Raw genomic sequence first — 25,230 nt, 5'->3', positions numbered from 1 at the left:
TAACCTTAGAAAACTATATGCTGGATACAGTACAGGACCCGCTTGTAGGCAGCAGCCAGATGTTGTGACCTGATACATAAATATGCCAATTAACGTAGTGGTGAAAGCTGTAACTGTGTCTATGGGGATCACAAGGAGACACCCAGTCACTGAGCCTTTATAATATACGGCCAGTCCTCACTAAACTCTGTAATAAAGCCACAAGTCATGGGCCGAAGCAATGCTAACAAAGCCTGTCTATAGAGTCATGCTCCTTTCACTACAGGTAAGTAAAAACACAAAAAAAAAAAAAAAAAAAAAAAACTGATTTACACTAAAATGGAAAAAGCAAAACTGTGTGCAGGGTGAAACGTCTCCAACTTATCTCTGCGCTGCTTGATTGACAGGTCCCTATCTGTATACTAGGAGAGACCGGTCAATCAAGCTGAGCAAGGTGTGGAGAAGCCATAGGGGAGCGGTCCAGCCGACACTTATTCCTGGGATCCTTCCAGGAGGGAGTAGCCGGCCAGTACTTCATGCTGCCTGTGCTTATGGCGGCATGCACTTTCTGAAGGTTCCCCTTCATTTATGCATGAAAATGGTGTGGCTGACGATCACCTAGCTGAATGTGAGGCTTCATTTTAAAATTTGAGATAACTCGTTTAAATACTAAAAAGAAAATGCATAAGAAAACTCACCACCATCATCTTGGCCTAGAAGAAGAAATAAAAAATATATATAAGCCATTTAGAAAAAGTTTACAATGGGTTATAACAGAGAAATAATCGTCTAAGTATCAAGCAGCAGGGTGTTAATGACAAAGAAAGTACATTCTATACCACAACATATAAGCATGTAATATCTCTAAACTAAACCCTGAAGAAAACAAAACTACAACATATGACAGACCTCCCGTGTGGCCCCAGTCATGGTGATTTAATGGATAAGGTTAGAGGACACATTTGCCAATAACATTCTGCTAATTAACATTACAAAAGGAAGTTTAATGCAGGCCCCTCAGCTTCATTGTATTGCTCCAATGCAGCTACATGAGATTTCACAGGAATTTATCATTCACAGAAGCGCCCCATGATCCTGAGAATGAACGGGCCAGCACCACTAATTTAGTGCAGAACTATAGCAGCCAGGGTGCAGTACCCGACAGCATCCACTAAATGTACTTCAGTCCGGTGTTCCGCCCCATATATCATTTATAGTCATAGCAAAACCTTTTGGCACTTTAAATTGCTCATTAAACTGAAGAATTTAGCCTAGAAAATTATTGCAACTACATATGTTTATTTCCTTTGTGTATTGGAACAATAAAATAAATAAAAAAAAAAATAAATAAAAAAAAAAAAAAAGCAAATTGGACATAACTTCACACAAAACTCAAATTGGGCTGGACAAAGTTGATGGCACACTCAACTTAAAGGGAATCTGTCAGGTCCCCAGCGCACCCAGAATCTCCAGCAGTTCTGGGTGTATATCTAGAATCCCTCTCTAAAGTCTCAGCATATAGCAGCATACACAAACAGATCTTTAGAAAAATTATTTAAGATAGTTCCCAGGCTAATCGGCCCACTTACCATGTTAGCATGCCCCTGTGGCTGTGGTAACTGGCTTTATAACAGCCAATGCCATGGCAGTGGAGTACAAAGCCGTGCATCCGCTTTGTATCAGTCAGCTTTCAGCTTCTTTGACGCCGGGTGTATGCGTCCTGGCTTCAAAGACTCTCACTGCCCATGATCTTAAGTCATCCGCACTTCCAATCATGCACACAACTCCTCTCTGAAGCCGGGACACATACACCCGGTTTCTGAGTAGTACGCTTGACCGGCAGTGCGGGCGGCTTTCAATCATGGGCAATGAGCCTCTTTGAATCCAGGAGAAGCTGATGGGTACAAAGCAAATGCGCTGCTTTGTATCGCACTGCCATGACGTTGGGCATTGTAAAGCATGTTAACAGGCCCACAGCTAACATGCTAAGTGGGCTGATTAGCCAGGGGACTAAAGCCCCTGCGACTAGTCAAAGCCCTCAATAGCATCTCATCAATCGATCTTTATAAAGGTTTTTATAAAAATTATGTGGAGGTGTGCCGCCCCCGTGGAAGCAGCCGAGCTGCTCGGATCCGGGTTCGCTGGGGCTCGAGGGTCTCCGGACCCGGGGTCGTGTGGCACCTCAAATGAAAGGGGGGGTATTTACAGGGGAATGGATATATAGTTCGTGACACCCCGTGGTGTACGGTAATATGGGGAGTACAACCGCTGCCGTTAGGAGTACCCGGGATGATGAAGTGGGGCAACAAGGTGTCGAAGCCCTACAAGGGTAGGGGAGATGCCCCGGGACTCGGTAGGGGGAGGGGGGATACCGTGGGATGCAGGGGTCACTCTTGTACTCACCTCAGTCATTAAGCAGACACTGACAACCGGGAAAAACCAACTCTTTGGGTGCCGCTGAGGGGAGCTCGTCCGAATCCCGTCCCCTATAGTGTTGCATGGTGAGCCGTGACCTGCTTCCTGGCACTAAGTTTAACTTCAACGTGGTGGCCCAGTAGTCTGAAACTTGCCGGGCCCCGTTTCCCACTGTGGCTAAGTGAGGGAGCTTGCTCTCAGCGCTCACGCTTGAGATTTTCTGGACCGTTTTGGATTGGAAAGTCCTTTCCTCCTCGTTGCGCTAATACCCCGATCATAAAGGCTCCGTTCTCCTCAGGCGAATTGTCGGGTTGCCTGAAGCTACTCCCCGACCTAGGGTCCGTGTACCCTGTCATGCCTTCGGTCCTGGACCAGCGATAGTGCTTGGCTGCCGGCTGTCCACCTCGACAGGTCCAGGCACCTTGCCACAATCCCCTGCGACCGGAGGTCCAACTCCTCTAGGCCCAGACCACTGTCTGCAACCTAGACAGCGTCTCTAGGAGCCACCGCTCCTGTCCTCCTTTCACTACTCCCTCCTCACAACTCAACACTCACTACTCAACTGACTACACTCCTCACCTCCCCTCCCTGACCCCCCCAGGTGGGTGACTCTATTCCCCTCAAGCCGTCCACTGGTGTGCCTGGTGGGTGTGGTGCTGGGTGTAGGGTGTAGGATTTGATTTGCTGTTGGAGGCAACACTATTTAGATAGGGACCCAGAACCATGAGTAACTTGGAATACTGCATGGAAGGGCAGTTTGTGCAGTACCCTGTGACAACCTAATAGTCCAGGTGCATCATATATGTATGCTACCACATGCTGGGACTGTAGAGAGGGACTCTAGATATGCACCCAGAGCGGATAGTGGTTCTAGGTGCACTGGGGATCAGATAGGTTCCCTTTAATATCTGGCTGCAAACCCCTTAAAATAAAAAAAAATGCAATGAATCGCTTCCTATAACTATCAACAAGCTTCTTATACCTCTCAACTGGAATTTTGGACCAGACGTCTTTTGCAAACTACTCCAGGTCTCTCATATTTGATGGGCGTCTTCTCCCAACAGCAATTTATCTCCCCACAAGCGTTCAGTGGGATTTAGATCTTGTCTCATTGCTGCCACTTCAGAACTCTTCAGCAACTTGTTTCCATCCATCTCTGAGTGCTTCTTGAAGTATGTTTGAGGTCATTGTCCTTCTGGAAGACCCATTACTTAGGACACAAACCCAGATTTCTAACACTGGGCACTACATTGCAACCAAAAATCCTTTGGTATTCTTCAGATTTCATGATGCCTTGAACACAGTCGAGGCACCCAGTGCCAGAGGCAGCAAAACAACCCCAAAACATCTTTAAAAGTCCAACATATTGGACCGTAGGTACTGTGTTCTTTTCTTTGTAGGCATCATTCAGTTTTCAGTAAACCGCAGAATGATGTGCTTTACCAAAAAGTTCTGGCTTGCTTTCATCAGTCCACAAGACACTTTCCCAGGAGTTTGGCTTACTCACATACATTTTGGCTAACTGGTCTAGCTTTTTAACGTCTGTGTTAGCAGTGGGGTCCTACTGGATCTCCTGCAATAGCGTTTCATTTCATTCACATGTTGACGAGTAGTTCGCGCTGACGCTGATGCACCCTGAATCTCCAGGACAGCTTGAATTTTTTGGTAACTTGATTGGGGCTGCTTATCCATTATCTGGACTATCCTGCATTTCAACCTCTCTCTCTGCCATCCACGAAGATTAGCTACAGTGCCTTGGGTTGTAAACGTTTTGATTATGTTGCGCCCCATGGACAAAGGAACATCAAGATCTCTGGAAATGGATTGTAACCTTTAGATTCTTGATATTTTTCAACAATTTTGATTCTCATGTCCTCAGACCATTCTCTTCTCGTCTCCATGCTTAGTGTGGCACACAGACACACAATGCAAAGATTGATTAAACTTCTATTTTTATCTGGTTTCATGTGTAATTTTCATATTGCCCACACCTGTTACTAACCACAGGTGAGTTTTAACAAACATCACATGCTTGAAAAACTCGTTTCTCCACAATTTTAGAACAATTTTGTCCTACCCATTTTGGTGTTTTTGTGTGAGATTATGTCTAATTTGCCTTTTTTTCTGTTTTTTGTGTCATTCCAAAATAAGCATGTGTATGTGTAACAAAATGAGTAATTGCAATAATTTTTTGGAAGAAATATTTCATTTTCTAGAACAAATTCAAAAAGGTGCCAACACCTTTGGCCATGACTGTATATCCAGCAACCTTCAGAGCAGATAACAGTTGATTGGTGGGTGTTCCGGATAAAGTCATCAATATCCAAGTCTCAAAATCCAGGTCATACCACGCCTCCACCCACACAGGATTCTTGAAATCACAAGGTCTGCTTTCTGGAACACTACCCTGACCCTAGATGCCACTACATAGTTAAGTAGGTTTCCCTAGTAACAATTTTCTGCCTGATGAAGGGTACAGTACCTGCTGTAATTCATTGTATTGTCAAGTTATTATACCTTACTTAATGTGGTGTGAATCATAAATATGAGAAAAATCAAAGAACAACTGAAGCTTTTCCTGTGCTTTTCAAAGCGAATTTCATGAAATTGATTAATATCGATTAATGGGGTTGTTCCCGGTCAGAAAAGTCCTGCCTCTAGGTGCAGTTGGAAAAAAAGAAAAAAAAACAAAAAACAAAAAAAAAACAAACACAATTTAATTAGTTATTGTCCTCTGATCCAGTGCCGAGTCCCTGCCACTAAGTAACTGGCTGTAGCACGGACGTTACGTTGATAGTGGTAGCCAATGAGCTCAGTGGGAATGGAGCCATGCTTGAAGCTGACCAGAGAAGACAAGCGTGCAACAAGCACCCTTAGGCCTAAGCCACACGGCGAGAAAAACTGTGCGAGTGGAGTGCGATAAAACATCGCATTCCACTAGGACCAATATTAACCTATGTGTCAGCACACATGAGCGATTATTTTCTCACACCTAATCGGACCGAGAAAACAATCGCAGCATGCTGCAGGTGCAATGCGAGACTCTCTCTCACACCCATTTAAGTGTATGGGGTGAGAGAAAAAAAAAAAAAAAAAAATCGCAACGCACTCGAGGTACACCGGTGTACCGCGAGTGCAGAGCGAGAATCGCAATAGCCGGTTACAGAGAAGTGAGGGAGATCAATCCCTCCCTCCCCTCCTCAGTGCCAGCCCGCCCCCCGCAGCTGAGGTCCGCTCGCATGGTTGGACCTCAGTCGCAGGGATACTAGCATGACACGCTGCTCCTGCTGTGCTGCCAGCGTGAGCCGAGTGTCATGCGAGGATCGCACTAGTGCCCCGTGTGGCCCCGGGCCTTAGGCTATGTTAACACGCGGCATCTTTTTGCCAGTGCATCTTGAGTGCATCCAAAATGCACAAAAAAACTGCAGTAAAAACGCATAAACAAAACGCAATGAGTTTTACCGCGTTATGTTTAATAGTCAAATCTATTGACTGGAAGGGCTCCAAAACGCTGCAAAAACGCAAAACGAATTGACATGCAGCATCTTGGGTGCATCTTCAAAAACGCAGCCAAGATGCAGTCTACAAAAGATGCACAGTATAGACAGCAAAATAGAAATCTCAGACTTTGCTGGAGGAAGGAAATGCATGCATCTTTGTGATGTCAAAAACACACCAAAGATGCATCAAAAGATGCCCTGTGTGATCTTAGCCTTATTAGTATAAGGGTAAGAAAAGCAATTTTGCATGGAGACAGGCTGAACTTGAAGGACCCAAGTTTTTTTTTTCAACCTATGTAACTTTGTGTAAAAAGGTCAAAACCCCATGTGTTTAGTTTAAAGGGAACCTGTCACCAGTTTTTCGGCATATAAACTGCGGCCACCAACAGTGGGCTCTTATATACAACATTCTAACATGCTGTATATAAGAGCCTAGGCCGCTGTGTAGTACATAAAAAACACTTTATAATACTTACCTAATGGTCATGCTGCAGTGGAGTTGCGCCATATGGGCGTCTCCATTGTCCCGGGCCGGCGCCTCCTCTTGCGGCAATCTTCGTCCTCCTTCTGAACCCTCTGTGCATGACTCGTCCTATGTCATACACACTCGCCGATCCCTGCGCAGGACCTCAATGCCGGCGAGTGTGGATGACTGACGTGTCATGCTCCCCAGCGGATATCCCCGAAGGATAAAGATGGCCAAAAGAGGCGGCGCCGGTACTGGACAACAGACACGCCCATATGGCGCAACTCCACTGCAGTGCGACTGTTAGGGGAGTATTATAAAGTGTTTTTTATGTTCTACACAGCGGCCTGGGCTCTTATATACAGCATGTTAGAATGCTGTATATAAGAGCCCACTGGTGGTGGCCGCAGCTTATATGCCGAAAAAACGGTGATGACAGGTTCCCTTTAAATTGTGTTTTGGGAGGGGCGACAGACTCTTTAAAAAGGTCCCACTCACAGAGAATACCAGCTGACTCTGCTGACAGACTGTGTATAGGGAAATTCTGCCTCCCTCTTAAGCCTTTGTGAGATAAGCCACCCCCGAGCTGTTGCCGTCTTCTCCACGCTCTCTGTAGAAAACAGATTAAGGTTTGACCAAGCTGAATAAACGTTCAGCAGGCAAAGTGTGTATGGCCAAAAATTCACGGAAAAAAAAACAAAAAAAACCCAAAACCCTATACTTATGTAACAGAAAACTGCAACTAAAAGAAAATACTATCATCTGACATTATTTGATCCAGTTTTAGGATGTCCCGGTATAATTTCTCTCTGCCACGCCTTTGTTAGTAGCTCTTGTCCTGTTCTACATCTCAGTGAGAACATCTGCAGGCACCACATGCAGGAGTGTGACCATGAGTCATCGAGCGTGAAACATGAAACGTCTTACTCATCTCCTCAGATATTTGCCAAGTTTTTGCTTTTTCTTAGGTTTTATTTTTGCAGTATGTCACAGAGAAAGAAAAATACCACTCAGACTACAGTCATGAAGTCATCACTTTGCTTTCTATTCCACTGATCATTTACCCAGACTCTCCAAGTAGAAAAACTAAACCTGGATATAGAAATGATGTTTGGCTGATGTTTTTAAGCTGTGGTCCCTGTAGGCTCTACAGACTCCACCGAATGCACAGGGGTATAAGAGCAGGTGCAGGTATAATGGGAGCAACGGACAAGTAGTAGACAATCCCAAAGGAGAGGGGCACAGGTAATGAGCGGCATCTATTCTTCTCAGCACCTGTGCTACCCCATTGTTCATCAGGTAAATTAGGATATATTGTTCTGTGTAAAAACCACGGGCATGGATGTGTTCTGTCACTATCATTGATTCATATTGTTGTAGCTGGGCCTTGTACTTGAATGAGACTATAGGAAAGAGCTAATATATCAGGCACAGCCGCCATGAAACGTATGGCAATGTACACACTACACAATGGAAGTGACAGGACTAGTGATGAGCGAGCACTACCATGCACTTGTGCTTGGGTGCATGGCATTTGCATTTGTAACGAATGGTTGGAACCTCGGATGGGCACGACTTGAGTAACAAAGTATAATGGAAGTCAATGAGGATTTTTCCGAAACAGTTCCCCAAAATCCAAGTATTCAGCTGCTTGTTACGAGTGCCCTCGCATGGTAGTGCTCACATCACTACACAGGATCTCTGTTCAGTGATGCTCTATGAATTCAGTCCAAATCAGACACTGATACTAAACCAAACCAAGAACAGGCCATCAATAACTCACCTTTCCCTGTACAGGCAGGAGACCAGGGGCGCAGCAGGACAGAGAAAAGCCATACAAACCCTGCAGGGTTGCATCAAGGTTGTGGCCCCTTCCTCCTCAGGATCAGGCCCTTTACATCAAATGCATCACTAGATTACCCAATACAAACTGAATACATTATTAAAAAGACCTTAGACCTGGTCACGCTGGTGTACTTACACTGAAAATCCATACAAAAATGACTGTATAACCATATTAAGATGAGCATTTTAGTCCAGTTATAGCGAGAGCGCGCTCATGAGTCCAAGTGTATTCAATCTCTGCCCCCCCCCCCCCCCCTCCAGCCTGACAGCTGCAGCTTATACTGAGCAGTGTGGGATCTCAGCAGCAGGCAGAAGGGACACTGAGGAGCTACCGAACAGACTAGCAGGAAGGAGATACCAGTAAAATAATAAAGGATTATACAGACATTTTGACAGATTCCTCAGGTAAATCCACCAGCCTCATTAGGTCTAAGAGATCTTTATAGTAATGGATGTCATTTGTATACAGTTATCTGACATATCCACATTAAATTCATAATGAGAATCCCCTAATTAAGTGGGGTACAATGCGAATAATGCTTTTGGTTAATACATATACTGTACTACCATTTCATTGTGACTGTTTCCAGCCCATTTAATGCAAGTGTATTGCACTAGATCAGAGAACAGTCCGGTCATATCATGGCCGGGAGCGTGCATATCGTATACTTGCGCCCACGTGACCGCTATTCCTGGCGCTGACACCGGCGAATCCTCAGAACAAACAGTGTGAGTATTCACAAGCCTGCAGTCACAGAGTGATACATAGAGTGACTGCAGACTTGTCAGTGTAGACTGGACAGTCCCTTTAAGTTCTGCATGGAATGTACATATTTTACACAATAAAAAAAACAACACAAAGCAAGAATGTAAAAAAGGGAGCACTGCACTGTGACTAATGTTTACGACGGTGGATATAAAGCAGTCTCCTTGGTAACTTCGGAAATCACTGCCAAAAATATGGGTTTCCAAAAACTATGACTAATTCCACATCAATTTCCTCTGTTTGTAACATACACCCATATATTAAAGAGGAAACAGGCCCAGCATGGCATTTAGGGCTGGTTCAGATAAGCAGGTTTTCAGTGTATGATGTACGTGTGCACACTGACCAAAGTAAGTGGGGTAATTCACATTGACAGCCTTAAAGGGAACCTGTCAGGTCCCATATGAGTTCTAAGCTACAAGCAGGGTGATGTGTGGCCTAGAAACCCCTTCCTACTCATCCCTGGGTTGTAATATTGTGTAAGATGAATGTATAAAAAAAAGTTTTATTACTTACATGTTCCCTATGTAAGTGATCAGAGGGTCTAGTCTTTTGGGTGTTCATGCTTTCCGTGGTATCCCTCCCCTGTGGATGAGATACCATAGATTTACATAGCGACGCTACTGTCAGCTCCTTGAGATCTCGCTTGTGCGCGCTTACCCTTCCCGCTGCATTGTTATCCGGGTGCTTGCTTGTCTGCTTCAGTTGCGCTCTGCGCATGGTCGGAACTACAGGAGTCTTCTGAGCATGCACAGAGGACGTCTGAAGCTGACACCCGGATAATAAGGTTGCGGGAATGGTAAGCGCGCACGAGCGGTATCTCAAGGAGCTGACGTAACGTCGCTCATGTAAATCCATGGTATCACACCCACAGGGGAGCGATACCACGGAAAGCATGAAAACGCCCATGGAGCGATGCGACGCCCAAGGGACTAGAGCCTCTGATCATTTACATAGGGAACATGTAAATAAAACTTTTTTATACATTCATATTACACAATATTACTACACAGGGATGGGTAGGAAGGGGTTACTAGGCCACACATCACCCTGCTTGTAGGTTAGAACGCATAAGGGACCTGACAGGTTCCCTTTAACCCAAAGGCTTATCTGCATTAAAAAAAAAAAAACGCAGCATGCAGATTACATTCATAATACAACTAAATATATCTGCGGGTTCATAAAGTGAATAGCAACACTGGAATCCAAGTATATAAAGTGACACCCCTTATGCCGTTAATGCTCATCTCCAGCATACCATGCTGCCTCGGACATCGCCAGGTGGAATGGTTTGTGCCTCATTTACTATTTAGAAAAAGAAGAAGAGGAGTGCAGCAGGATAAGCTGTGACCACAGGCTTCATTATACAAGAAAGGGCACAAGTCACACATCCTATTTAGGGACAAAACACTTGGAGTGTTGTGCTGACAGTGCATCAATACGTGACCACTGCAGTTAGTCACTGGGCCTGCTTCTGTGTACCTCTGCAGCCTATCACTGGCACCAGTGGAACATGCTGAAGTATTGGTTTCTCACCACTACAGTCCAATAAGCAAACGTCAATGGGGAGCAGCCAGTTGTGGTGTTGGAGCAGCAAAGGATTCATTCAACCCATTAGCCATGATTATATTCCTGTTATAAAACATTTTCTGCCTTTCGCCAGATTGCGCCTGAAAACAGATGCCTATAACACTGAGCAGAGTCAACTCCATACTGCTGGGTGGAATGATGAGGATCTCACAAGGAAGACTATGGGATTGCTTTTCTAGAGAGGAGTTCGGGTCAGTGATGGTTTATAGTATAAATGCATTTCCCAAGAATATGAATATTTGTCAACTATTCGGTTTTGGGTGATATCTCTGGGACAAGCAACAATCATAAATGGAGATCCAAAGCCCTTAGTTCCTCTTACTTGCATGACCCCCAGTGAGAAAGTCAAAAATGTACAGCACTTTGCTTGGCTCTTTCCATAAGTCCCCTAGATGCTGAAGGTAACAGCTGGGTATGCTCTCAATGTAGATCTAGATTAAAACAGAATAGGGAGCTCAGTCTTCGCAACACAACATATCTAGTGTGCAAAATATAAAAACTAATTTGGGGATAAAATAAGCGAGGACAAAGGGAGAATATGTCCCATGGTCTTCTCTCCCCTAGTTACCACCAAAGCCCATCCTCGCTTCCTAGGATGGTTCTATCCATAAATAACTTATTCCCTTTTACGGGTTCATTTAATGCTATCAAATAATTTCTTTATTCAACAAATTTAAATTATTTAAAGTGTTAATGAATAATTTTTTAATATTTTAACTTTATGGTATAAAATATTCTTGAGTGTTAGTATTTTTAGCTTTTAAATACTGGTATGGGGGTGGGCAACTGCTCGCTCGCATTACGACTACAGCAATTGTAGCTGGGATTAGCTCCTGGCATCCGATGTCGCTCCTCTCCACATCCAGGCATTTGCAAGGAAGGATTAGGTTTAGCATCAGAGTACAGAGTCATTTTGTGGGTGACTGCAATGTGATACCAAGATACGGACAATGTCACAGAGGACTCCTAACACCGCCATTCGGTTAGTTGGTGCTGCGTGACACACTAGTCTATTACAGAGATCTGAGTAGAGCAGTCATATCTTTGTCCACTCAAAAATATTATGTATTGCAAAGTGTGCACAGTACCAACATTCCAAGCTGTACTATTGAAAAAATGAGATTTTTGGCAAAAAATTGCAATTTTTCGAGCCACCCCGCCAACGTCACGGCAAATCTCCTGGGGCAGTCCTAACACTAAAATATTTTTATTTAAAGTGTGCCATGTGGCCTCACATATGCAAAATTAGGACTGCACAGCACGTACCTTGTGCTTTTCAGTCACCGTCTCCATGACTGATTCATGGTTGTGGGCGGGACAGGCCCGAGCACATGCTGCTTAGAATAAATAGCCAGTAGACGGGGTTGGATGGCAAGTGTGAACAGCCACCAACCGCCAAAAATCAGGACAGATGGAAAAATAAACATGAGGTGCACTGCAAGATGAGAACCAACTGGGACCCTATATAACAAGAAAAAACAGCATAAAAACAACCTCCACTCAAAAATATGCCTGTCCCGCCCACAACCATGAATCAGTCATGGAGACGGTGACTGAAAAGCACAAGGTACGTGCTGTGCAGTCCTAATTTTGCATATGTGAGGCCACATGGCACACTTTAAATAAAAATATTTTAGTGTTCGGACTGCCCCAGGAGATTTGCCGTGACGTTGGCGGGGTGGCTCGAAAAATTGCAATTTTTTGCCAAAAATCTCATTTTTTCAATAGTACAGCTTGGAATGTTGGTACTGTGCACACTTTGCAATACATAATATTTTTGAGTGGAGGTTGTTTTTATGCTGTTTTTTCTTGTTATATAGGGTCCCAGTTGGTTCTCATCTTGCAGTGCACCTCATGTTTATTTTTCCATCTGTCCTGATTTTTGGCGGTTGGTGGCTGTTCACACTTGCCATCCAACCCCGTCTACTGGCTATTTATTCTAAGCAGCATGTGCTCGGGCCTGTCCCGCCCACAACCATGAATCAGTCATGGAGACGGTGACTGAAAAGCACAAGGTACGTGCTGTGCAGTCCTAATTTTGCATATGTGAGGCCACATGGCACACTTTAAATAAAAATATTTTAGTGTTAGGACTGCCCCAGGAGATTTGCCGTGACGTTGGCGGGGTGGCTCGAAAAATTGCAATTTTTTGCCAAAAATCTCATTTTTTCAATAGTACAGCTTGGAATGTTGGTACTGTGCACACTTTGCAATACATAATATTTTTGAGTGGAGGTTGTTTTTATGCTGTTTTTTCTTGTTATATAGGGTCCCAGTCATATCTTTGTGCCTGCAGCACTCAAATCACAGTATTTACACAGTTCAGCGACCAGTATCATACATGATGGGACTAGATACCCAGCTCAGTAGGCTGTATTACACATGATAGGATTAGATACATGGCAATGTGGAGTGTATCCCACATAAATGGGACAATATACGTGGCTCAGCAGACAATTACTGTGATATCAGCAGCAATGTCATGTTATTGGGGGTGCAGCGCTCAAATCACAGTAGTGAGCGATGAGTGCACACCAGGTACAGCACCAGTGCTGCTTAGCTCACTTCTGTACTCAATGATAGATTAAATCATTGCCACAGTCCTGGTGCTTCAATCTGATTCAAGCTCACTGGTAATTACTGCATTTTGAGTGCTGCAATGATGGCTGCTTAACTCAAATCACAATAATGAGCGATGCAGCGGTGACTTCATTCAGTGAAGAGTAGATATAACTAGAAGAAATCACCGCCACAGCTCTGATGCCCAGATCTGTGATCACCGATAATTACTGTGATCATGGCAAACACACGACAGCTCTACTCAGATCAGTCTTAGGCTATGTGCGCACGTTGCGTAATTGCATGCAGTTACGCTGCGTTCTGCACCGTAGCGAAACTGCATGCGTCCTGCGTCCCCTGCACAATCTATGGAGATGGCGTATTAGAGCGCAGCGCTTCGGCTGCTGCCCGAAGCGCCCGTTCTAAGACGTGACATGTCACTTCTTTCGTGCGCTCTGCAATAGACAGAGCAGGGGCTGGGAGGGGCTACATGTAGAGCGCATGAAAATCGGCTTTTGTTTCTGCAGCGATCTGAAGCGCACGTGTGCTGTTCAAATCACTGCAGAAATTTCTGCAGGGCCAGTACGCAACGTGCGCACATAGCCTATGTAACAGGCAGAAATTGTAACCCAGTGCACAGAACTGGGCTACAATAAAATGACACCGAGCTCCACCAAAGCTGTAATCTGTACCTAGTGCACAGTTGATACAGCCACAGTACAGGAGATTAGGATTGGACGTCCAATCCTAGTCTCCTATAGGGGTGCTTCACACACAGCGAGCTCACTGCCGAGATCGCTGCTGAGTCACGCTTTTTGTGACGCAGCAGTGACCTCATTAGCGATCTCGCTGTGTGTGACACTGAGCAGCAATCTGGCCCCTGCTGCGAGATCGCTGCTCGTTACACACAGCCCTGGTTCGTTTTCTTCAAAGGCGCTCTCCCACTGTGACACACAGATCGCTGTGTGTGACAGCGAGAGAGCGACAAATGAAGCGAGCAGGGAGCAGGAGCCGGCGTCTGACAGCTGAGGTAAGCTTGTAACCAAGATAAACATCGGGTAACCAAGGTGGTTACCCGATATTTACCTTAGTTACCAGCCTCTGCAGCTCTCACGCTGCCTGTGCTGCCGGCTCCGGCTCTCTGCACATGTAGCTGCTGTACACATCGGGTTAATTAACCCGATGTGTACAGCAGCTAGGAGAGCAAGGAGCCAGCGCTAAGCAATGTGCGCGGCTCCCTGCTCCCTGCACACACAGCTAAGTGGTGTGCGCTGGTAACTAATGTAAACATCGGGTAACCATACCCGATGTTTACCTTAGTTACCAGTCTCCGCAGCTTCCAGACGGCGGCTCCGTGCAAGCGCAGCGTCGCTTGCACGTCGCTGCTGGCTAGGGGCTGTTCACTGGTCGCTGGTGAGATCTGCCTGTTTGACAGCTCACCAGCGACCATGTAGCGATGCAGCAGCGATCCTGACCAGGTCAGATCGCTGGTCGGATCGCTGCTGCATCGCTAAGTGTGAAGGTACCCATAGCCTGGTGCTGCCATATTTGTCGCATGTTAAGCTCTGATAACACACCAGCAAATAAAAACGTCAGTCTCCAGCAGCTTAAAAACAAAACACATGACACCACTTAATTTTAAAGATTAATAAACTTTAAAGTGTGACACATTGCCTCCAAGTATGTATTTACATGGATGACCTAGAAACAGACAAGGAAGAAGGACTGCCTGTAGCAACTTTTTAAAAGATACAAAAATGTGAAGGTGGGTGGAAACATTCAGAGGTTTACTATGGAACCTTGTATTTTATAGCTATGTCCCTGGCAGCCAATATTTATATGGGTAGTGTATAAGGCTAAGTTCACATTTCCGTTTTGCATCAGTCACATACGTCGCAACGCATCATGTCACAATCCGCAGCTCATACAAGTCTATGGGAACAACGGAATCCGCCAAACGGATTCCGTTGTTTACCAGAGCAGCGGATTGTGACTGATACAATTTAACGGAAGTGTGAACCTAGCCTAAGATGTTCATCCCAGGATTCAGACCTTTCAAGAAACAGGGATCCCAAACTTTCCCAAAATATGGCGACATATGCAGACTCTCTATTAAGTATAAAGCCATGTTCACACACTGCATCTTTTATTGTGCTTTTGGTGCATTTTTGAAGTCACAAAGAGGCACCTAAATGCGTGTTTCCTTCTCCCAACAAAGTCTGTTATTTCTACACAGTTCATCTTTTTTGGCTGCATCTTGGCTGCGTTTTTGAAAACCCAGCCAAGATGCAGCATGTCAATTCTTTTTGCGTCTTGTCCCTGCGTTTCGAAGGACTGGCAGATCAGTCCGTCGCTAACTCGAGGTCGGCGGGAGATTGATCCCTGATATCTGGCTAGATGCTGGTTCACATAGAGTCAATGGGGACCAGAATCTGGCGCAACGAGGTAAGAGCAAGTGCTTCATACTTACCGAATACCCGTCGTGGCTGTCACACTGCTCCCACGGCTGATCATTCACTTCCTGAGCCGCTCATTACCTTCACTGAATATGCACTGCTTCCCCTGCCCACCGGTGGCTGTGATTGGTTGCAGTCAGCTGTCACTCAGCATGGGGGCACGTCTGACTACAACCAATCACAGCCACCGGTGGGCGGGTCTATATCGTACAGTACAAGAATAAATAAAAAAAAATGTGCAGTTGCCCCCAATTTTGATACCCAGCCAAGATAAAGCCTCACAGCTGAGGGCTGGTATTCTCAGGCTGGGGAGAACCACGTTATTGGGAGCCCCTCAGCCTAAAAATAGCAGCCGCCCAGAATTGCAGCATCCATTAGATGAGAGAGTCCCAGGACTTTACCTGGCTCATCCCGATTGCCCTGGTGTGGTGGCAATCGGGGTAATAAGGAGTTAAAGGCAGCCGATAGCTGTGACTAAGTCCTAGATTAGTAATGGCAGGCGTCTACCAGAGACACCCTCCATCACACTAAGTAAAATGAAATAAGCACAAACGCCAAAATAATGCTTTATTTGGAATAAAAGACAAAAAAAAAATCCTTTTACCACTTAATTAACCCCAATACAACCCTCCAGGTCCGACATAATCCACACGAGGTACCACGATGCTTACAGCACAGTTACATCTCTGAAGTTCACAGTAAGTGCCATAGAACAAAATTGCCCGCTGTGAAGTTAAGGTCGCAACTGAAGTGAGCTGCGCACTCAGCGGTGACACCACTCAGGTTAGCCATGGCCACGGCCTCCACCTGTAAAAGCAAATCACCTGAGTGACGTCCTGCTGATCGCGCGGCTCACTTCAGTCACTCGGGTGATTTGTTGTCACAGGTGGAGGACTCCAGCTGTGGCCGGGGCTAACCTGAGTGACGTCAACGCTTATGGTGCAGCTCACGTCAGTTGCTGCGTGGAGCTCACAGCGGACAGTATTGTTCTATGGCCGCTCGCTGTGATTGTCAGATGTAGCAGAGCTGGAAGCGACCTCGTGTGGATTACGTCGGACCTGGAAGGGTGTTTGGGGGGGCGGGGGCTAAGTGGTGAAAGAGGGTGTTTTTGTCTTTTATGTCAAATAAAGGATTTTTTGGGTGTTTGTGTTTAGTTACTTTCACTTACAGATTAGTGATTCAGTGGGTGTCTCAGACGACTGCCATCACTAATCAAGGACTTAGTGGCAGCTATGGACTGCTATGAACTCCTTATTACCCTGATTGCCACCGCACCAGGGCAACAGGAAGAGCCAAGCCTAGAACCAGAATTGGCGCATCTTATGGATGCGCCACTTCTGGGGCGGCTGTGGGCTGCTACTGTTAGGCTGGAAAGGGCCAAATAACGATGGCCCTTCCGACTATTATCAGCCCCCAGTTGTCTGCTGTACCTTGGCTAGTTTTAGAAAAATGGGGGGGGTGGGGAGGACCCCACGTAATCTTTTTTTTTTTAAATAAATCAAATAGGGTACATTCATACACCCATGTGAAATGTCGGGGTGCTACCAATTATCTAACTGGACAGCACATGGACCCATTGAAATGAGGCATCCGAGACCGACATCCATGAAATGCAGAGCATATTCTACCCTGATCTGATTTTTAGGACCAGAAGAGGACATACTCAGTGGGTCTATATGTAGCGTACCATCACTTCACATGGATGTATGAGTGCAGCCTGGCGCTACCATATCCATAGCCCCTATAAACTCCAGGGCCCCGCACAAATGAATGACCTTATCCAAAGACCAATCTCTGACAAGAGTTTCCCTTGGTCATTTTGGGGAGGTGGAGATTATTTTGCCCCTGGCACCATAGTATGAAACCTATGAAAGGCAAAAGTCAGATGCATTTTGTGTGCATTGTCTACATACACAATTGAAGTGAGTCAAGAAGTGCGATGGCTTGATAAGACTATGGAGCTCTGCTACATTTACATTAGATGACCTACATGTTTACTGATCGGAGGTCATTTATTAGGCCGTTTATACAGGCCGACTGTGATTAGCAATGGTGTTCTGTGCACACAGACTGTCATTGTTCCTGCCACTACATGACATGTCCTGTTTACACAGGAAGATCCACTGTTGAGAAAGATGATTATTAAAGGAGAATTCATTGCTTTAGACAATTTTCTGCAGTCACACTGTCTGTAGATAAGTCAAATTGTGCAATGTGCAAACTGTCAGGATTCCACTGTGCGCACAAATATCACACACACACACACACACACTAATAGAGATATATATATACAGTCAGGGCCAGAAATATTTGGACAGTGACATAAGTTTTGTTATTTTAGCTGTTTACAAAAACATGTTCAGAAATACAATTATATATATAATATGGGCTGAAAGTGCACACTCCCAGCTGCAATATGAGAGTTTTCACATCCAAATCGGAGAAAGGGTTTAGGAATCATAGCTCTGTAATGCATAGCCTCCTCTTTTTCAAGGAACCAAAAGTAATTGGACAAGGGACTCTAAGGGCTGCAATTAACTCTGAAGGCATCTCCCTCGTTAACCTGTAATAAATGAAGTAGTTAAAAGGTCTGGGGTTGATTACAGGTGTGTGGTTTTGCATTTGGAAGCTGTTGCTGTGACCAGACAACATGCGGTCTAAGGAACTCTCAATTGAGTTGAAGCAGAACATCCTGAGGCTGAAAAAAAAGAAAAAATCCATCAGAGAGATAGCAGACATGCTTGGAGTAGCAAAATCAACAGTCGGGTACATTCTCAGAAAAAAGGAATTGACTGGTGAGCTTGGGAACTCAAAAAGGCCTGGGCGTCCACGGATGACAACAGTGGTGGATGATCGCCGCATACTTTCTTTGGTGAAAAAGAACCCGTTCACAACATCAACTGAAGTCCAGAACACTCTCAGTGAAGTAGGTGTATCTGTCTCTAAGTCAACAGTAAAGAGAAGACTCCATGAAAGTAAATACAAAGGGTTCACATCTAGATGCAAACCATTCATCAATTCCAATAATAGACAGGCCAGAGTTAAATTTGCTGAAAAACACCTCATGAAGCCAGCTCAGTTCTGGAAAAGTATTCTATGGACAGATGAGACAAAGATCAACCTGTACCAGAATGATGGGAAGAAAAAAAGTTTGGAGAAGAAAGGGAACGGCACATGATCCAAGGCACACCACATCCTCTGTAAAACATGGTGGAGGCAACGTGATGGCATGGGCATGCATGGCTTTCAATGGCACTGGGTCACTTGTGTTTATTGATGACATAACAGCAGACAAGAGTAGCCGGATGAATTCTGAAGTGTACAGGGATATACTTTCAGCCCAGATTCAGCCAAATGCCGCAAAGTTGATCGGACGGCGCTTCATAGTACAGATGGACAATGACCCCAAGCATACAGCCAAAGCTACCCAGGAGTTCATGAGTGCAAAAAAGTGGAACATTCTGCAATGGCCAAGTCAATCACCAGATCTTAACCCAATTGAGCATGCATTTCCCTTGCTCAAATCCAGACTTAAGACGGAAAGACCCACAAACAAGCAAGACCTGAAGGCTGCGGCTGTAAAGGCCTGGCAAAGCATTAAGAAGGAGGAAACCCAGCGTTTGGTGATATCCATGGGTTCCAGACTTAAGGCAGTGATTGCCTCCAAAGGATTCGCAACAAAATATTGAAAATAAAAATATTTTGTTTGGGTTTGGTTTATTTGTCCAATTACTTTTGACCTCCTAAAATGTGGAGTGTTTGTAAAGAAATGTGTACAATTCCTACAATTTCTATCAGATATTTTTGTTCAAACCTTCAAATTAAACGTTACAATCTTCACTTGAATTCTGTTGTAGAGGTTTCATTTCAAATCCAATGTGGTGGCATGCAGAGCCCAACTCGCGAAAATTGTGTCACTGTCCAAATATTTCTGGACCTAACTGTATATATCTATATCTATATATCTATCCCCATCCTAATAAAATCGGGCAGTGTAGACAGGCTGCCAATCACCCGAAGGGGCTAGCAAAATTCTCAGTGTTGTATTGCGAGAAGCAGCTGAGGCTCAAGTCAGCACATGACCACAAGTATTAGCCTCAACTGCTTCTCTTAATACAACGCTCTGTCTCTTCCACCATGGCTCCATTCATTTGCCCTACCAGCAGTGCCTGATCATAGGAAGGACCGGTGATTGTGTGATATGATGGGTTCTTTATCAATTTTTCTATGTTCATATTTTAGGAGTGTTGTCTTGTTCATTCTGTGTATTGCTGGTCTTTAACTTAGCTCCTTACCATTTGCATACTTTTTGTTAAATCACTGCTGACATTTCCTGACTGTCATTCATTACTCCCCAGCTCTCCAAGTACTGGAAATCACCCCCTGCAGTGCCTCCACCTCTAAGGGTACCGTCACACTTTAGCGACGCAGTAGCGATCCCACCAGCGATCTGACCTGGTCAGGATCGCTGCTGCATCGCTACATGGTCGCTGGTGAGCTGTCAAACAGGCAGATCTCACCAGCGACCAGTGACGAGCCCGCAGCCAGCAGAGACGCTGCGCTTGCACGGAGCCGGCGTCTGGAAGCTGCGGACATTGGTAACTAAGGTAAACATCGGGTATAGTTACCCGATGTTTACCTTAGTTACCAGCGCACACCGCTTAGCTTAGCGTGTGCAGAGAGCAGGAGCCGGCACTGGCAGCGTGAGAGCGGCGGAGGCTGGTAACGAAGGTAAATATCGGGTAACCACCTTGGTTACCTGATGTTTACCTTGGTTACAGCTTACCGCAGGCTGTCAGACGCCGGCTCCTGCTCCCTGCACATTCAGGATTGTTGCTCTCTCGCTGTCACACACAGCGATGTGTGCTTATCAGCGGGAGAGCAACAATAAAAAAAACGAACCAGGGCTGTGTGTAACGAGCAGCGATCTCACAGCAGGGGCCAGATCGCTGCTCAGTGTCACAGACAGCGAGATCGCTAATGAGGTCACAAAAAACGTGACTCAGCAGCGATCTCGCTGTGTGTGAAGCACCCCTAGGTCTGGGGGTGGGGTGAAGGGCTTGAAAGTTCCAGCTAAGCTATATGCTTACTAGGTAATATAGGGATTCTGCCTGAGATGGACAAGGGAGAAGCAGTAAGATTCATCCTCTGGGTGGGAAGCTGAGGCTCAGACTAGCACCCCAGAGAAACTGTGAAAAACCCTGATTTCTCTGGAAAAGGCTGCTGGAGGGGTGCGACTCATCCCTGGGACATTTATCCCATTACCGGACTATTTTACCCTCCATGTGGTGGAATATTTTCATGGACCTTCTGATTTGCATGGAATAAAGGTTCTTTGGATTGTTCACTCATCTCTTGTTCTATTGATTGTGTGATATTGGAGAAAGACCCCATGACCAGGACCTACTGCAAGATGCCACACAAGTGTATAAGTAGTACTAAGCCTACTCCAACGGAGTGTGTGGTAGTGTCAGTATCTGGAATAATATATTATATTATATTATATTATATTATATTATATTATATTATATTATATTATATATTATATATTATATATTATATATTATATATTATATATTATATATTATAATATAATATATATATATATATATACTAGAAGGTGGCCCGATTCTACGCATCGGGTATTCTAGAATTTACGTATTGTGTAGTTCATGTATGATTTTTGTTATATATATATATATATATATATATAGAGAGAGAGAGATGTTGTTGTCTGTAGTTACCAAGTGTTTGTGTAGGCGCTGTACATGTTCTGGGTGTTGTCTGGGTGTGACGGGGGGTGAGAGTGGTGTTGTATGTGTGTTGCGTTGTTTGTGGAGCGCTGTGTGTCTGTAGTGTTGTGTGTGTGTTGCGCGGTTTGTGTGTGTGTGGTGTGTTTTGGGGGGAGGTATGTTTTGTGCAATGTGTGTGTTGTGCGGTATGTGCGTATATTTGTGTGTGCCGCGGTGTTTGTGTGTTGAGTGTTGTGTGTGTGCAGCGTTGTCTGTGTGTGGGTGTCTGTGTAGGGCAGTTGTTTGTGGTTCCCAGTGTGTGTGTGTGTGTGTGTGTGTGTGTGTGTGTGTGTGTGTGTGTATCAGCCTCTCTTCTCTCAGCCTACCTCTCCCAGCCTCCCTCCTCCCAGCCTCCCTCAGCATCAGCCTCCGCCAGCATCAGCCTCTCTCCTTCCAGCCTCCTCCAGCATCAGCCTCCCCCAGGATCAGCCTCTCTCCTCCCAGCCTCCGTCCTCCCAGCCTTCCCCAGCATCAGCTTTCCCCTCCCAGCCTCCCTCAGCATCAGCCTTCCCCAGCATCAGCCTCTCTCCTCCCAGCCTCAGCCTCTCTCCTTCCAGCCTCCCCCAGCATCAGCCTCTCTCCTTCCAGCTTCCCTCAGCATCAGCCTCCCCTTCCCAGCCTTCCCCAGGATCAGCCTCTCTCCTCCCAGCCTCCTTCCTCCCAGCCTCCTTTCTCCCAGCCTCCCTCAGCATCAGCCTTCTGCTCCCAGTCTCCCCCAGCATCAGCCTCCCCATGCATCAGCCTCCACCAGCATCAGCCTCTCTCCTTCCAGCCTCTCTCCTTCCAGCCTCCCCCAGCATCAGCCTCCCCTTCCCAGCCTTCCCCAGGATCAGCCTCTCTCCTCCCAGCCTCCTTCCTCCCAGCCTCCCTCTCCCAGCCTCCCTCAGCATCAGCCTTCCGCTCCCAGTCTCCCCCAGCATCAGCCTCCCCAAGCATCAGCCTCCACCAGCATCAGCCTCTCTCCTTCCAGCCTCCCCCAGCATCAGCCTCTCTCCTTCCAGCCTCCCTCAGCATCAGCCTCCCGTTCCCAGCCTTCCCCAGGATCAGCCTCTCTCCTCCCAGCCTCCCTCAGCATCAGCCTTCCCCTCCCAGTCTCCCCCAGCATCAGCCTCCCCAAGCATCAGCCTCCACCAGCATTAGCCTCTCTCCTTCCAGCCTCCCCCAGCATCAGCCTCTCTCCTTCCAGCCTCCCTCAGCATCAGCCTCCCGTTCCCAGCCTTCCCCAGGATCAGCCTCTCTCCTCCCAGCCTCCTTCCTCCCAGCCTCCCTCAGCATCAGCCTTCCCCTCCCAGTCTCCCCCAGCATCAGCCTCCCCCAGCATCAGCCTCCCCCAGCATCAGCCTCCCCCAGCATCAGCCTCCCCCAGCATCAGCCTCTCTCCTCCCAGCCTTCCCCATGATCAGCCTCTCTGCTCCCAGCCTCCTCCAGCACGCCGTGCTCCTCTGCCGACACTCACACACCCGATCGCATCCACTCACACACACCCGATCGCATCCACTCACACACACCCGATCGCATCCACTCACACACACAGACACTGACGATATCGCACATACGCGCTTATACTCACAACATCCGGGGATATCACATGCTTCTGGCCATGTGATCCTCCGGCAGGTCCTGGAAGATCACAACAGCACAGTATCGCCGCCGAGAAGCAAGCGATATCCCAGGATGTTGTGAGTATGTGGATGCGATGTGATGTGTGTGTGATCTGTTATGTGTGTGTGATCTGTTATGTGTGTGTGATCTGTTATAGGTGTGTGATCTGTTATAGGTGTGTGATCTGTTATAGGTGTGTGATCTGTTATAGGTGTGTGATCTGTTATAGGTGTGTGATCTGTTATAGGTGTGTGATCTGTTATAGGTGTGTGATCTGTTATAGGTGTGTGATCTGTTATAGGTGTGTGATCTGTTATAGGTGTGTGATCTGTTATAGGTGTGTGATCTGTTATAGGTGTGTGATCTGTTATAGGTGTGTGATCTGTTATAGGTGTGTGATCTGTTATAGGTGTGTGATCTGTTATAGGTGTGTGATCTGTTATAGGTGTGTGATCTGTTATAGGTGTGTGATCTGTTATAGGTGTGTGATCTGTTATAGGTGTGTGATCTGTTATAGGTGTGTGATCTGTTATAGGTGTGTGATCTGTTATAGGTGTGTGATCTGTTATAGGTGTGTGATCTGTTATAGGTGTGTGATCTGTTATAGGTGTGTGATCTGTTATAGGTGTGTGATCTGTTATAGGTGTGTGATCTGTTATAGGTGTGTGATCTGTTATAGGTGTGTGATCTGTTATAGGTGTGTGATCTGTTATAGGTGTGTGATCTGTTATAGGTGTGTGATCTGTTATAGGTGTGTGATCTGTTATAGGTGTGTGATCTGTTATAGGTGTGTGATCTGTTATAGGTGTGTGATCTGTTATAGGTGTGTGATCTGTTATAGGTGTGTGATCTGTTATAGGTGTGTGATCTGTTATAGGTGTGTGATCTGTTATAGGTGTGTGATCTGTTATAGGTGTGTGATCTGTTATAGGTGTGTGATCTGTTATAGGTGTGTGATCTGTTATAGGTGTGTGATCTGTTATAGGTGTGTGATCTGTTATAGGTGTGTGATCTGTTATAGGTGTGTGATCTGTTATAGGTGTGTGATCTGTTATAGGTGTGTGATCTGTTATAGGTGTGTGATCTGTTATAGGTGTGTGATCTGTTATAGGTGTGTGATCTGTTATAGGTGTGTGATCTGTTATAGGTGTGTGATCTGTTATAGGTGTGTGATCTGTTATAGGTGTGTGATCTGTTATAGGTGTGTGATCTGTTATAGGTGTGTGATCTGTTATAGGTGTGTGATCTGTTATAGGTGTGTGATCTGTTATAGGTGTGTGATCTGTTATAGGTGTGTGATCTGTTATAGGTGTGTGATCTGTTATAGGTGTGTGATCTGTTATAGGTGTGTGATCTGTTATAGGTGTGTGATCTGTTATAGGTGTGTGATCTGTTATAGGTGTGTGATCTGTTATAGGTGTGTGATCTGTTATAGGTGTGTGATCTGTTATAGGTGTGTGATCTGTTATAGGTGTGTGATCTGTTATAGGTGTGTGATCTGTTATAGGTGTGTGATCTGTTATAGGTGTGTGATCTGTTATAGGTGTGTGATCTGTTATAGGTGTGTGATCTGTTATAGGTGTGTGATCTGTTATAGGTGTGTGATCTGTTATAGGTGTGTGATCTGTTATAGGTGTGTGATCTGTTATAGGTGTGTGATCTGTTATAGGTGTGTGATCTGTTATAGGTGTGTGATCTGTTATAGGTGTGTGATCTGTTATAGGTGTGTGATCTGTTATAGGTGTGTGATCTGTTATAGGTGTGTGATCTGTTATAGGTGTGTGATCTGTTATAGGTGTGTGATCTGTTATAGGTGTGTGATCTGTTATAGGTGTGTGATCTGTTATAGGTGTGTGATCTGTTATAGGTGTGTGATCTGTTATAGGTGTGTGATCTGTTATAGGTGTGTGATCTGTTATAGGTGTGTGATCTGTTATAGGTGTGTGATCTGTTATAGGTGTGTGATCTGTTATAGGTGTGTGATCTGTTATAGGTGTGTGATCTGTTATAGGTGTGTGATCTGTTATAGGTGTGTGATCTGTTATAGGTGTGTGATCTGTTATAGGTGTGTGATCTGTTATAGGTGTGTGATCTGTTATAGGTGTGTGATCTGTTATAGGTGTGTGATCTGTTATAGGTGTGCGATCTGTTATAGGTGTGCGATCTGTTATAGGTGTGCGATCTGTTATAGGTGTGCGATCTGTTATAGGTGTGCGCGCTGTTATAGGTGTGCGCGCTGTTATAGGTGTGCGCGCTGTTA

At 45.5% G+C, this 25,230-nt stretch overlaps 1 protein-coding gene across 4 annotated transcripts in view; it reads right to left on the bottom strand.

Moving 5' to 3' along the window:
* Nucleotides 1-25,230, bottom strand: part of LOC142291162 (CD99 antigen-like protein 2) — a 102,332-nt gene that overhangs the window by 49,110 nt on the left and 27,992 nt on the right. For 3 of the 4 annotated variants that reach the window (XM_075335469.1, XM_075335470.1, XM_075335472.1), the window contains exon 2: nucleotides 678-692. The exons of the other annotated variant lie outside the window; for it this stretch is intronic. In XM_075335469.1, coding sequence (XP_075191584.1) covers nucleotides 678-692 — 15 coding nt within the window. The remainder of the gene's footprint in view (nucleotides 1-677; nucleotides 693-25,230) is intronic. 4 annotated transcript variants of the gene reach the window in all.

The sequence above is a fragment of the Anomaloglossus baeobatrachus genome, chromosome 2, assembly GCF_048569485.1.
Source record: "Anomaloglossus baeobatrachus isolate aAnoBae1 chromosome 2, aAnoBae1.hap1, whole genome shotgun sequence".
Taxonomy (NCBI): Eukaryota; Metazoa; Chordata; class Amphibia; order Anura; family Aromobatidae; genus Anomaloglossus; species Anomaloglossus baeobatrachus.
This window is presented reverse-complemented; position numbering and strand designations above follow the sequence as displayed.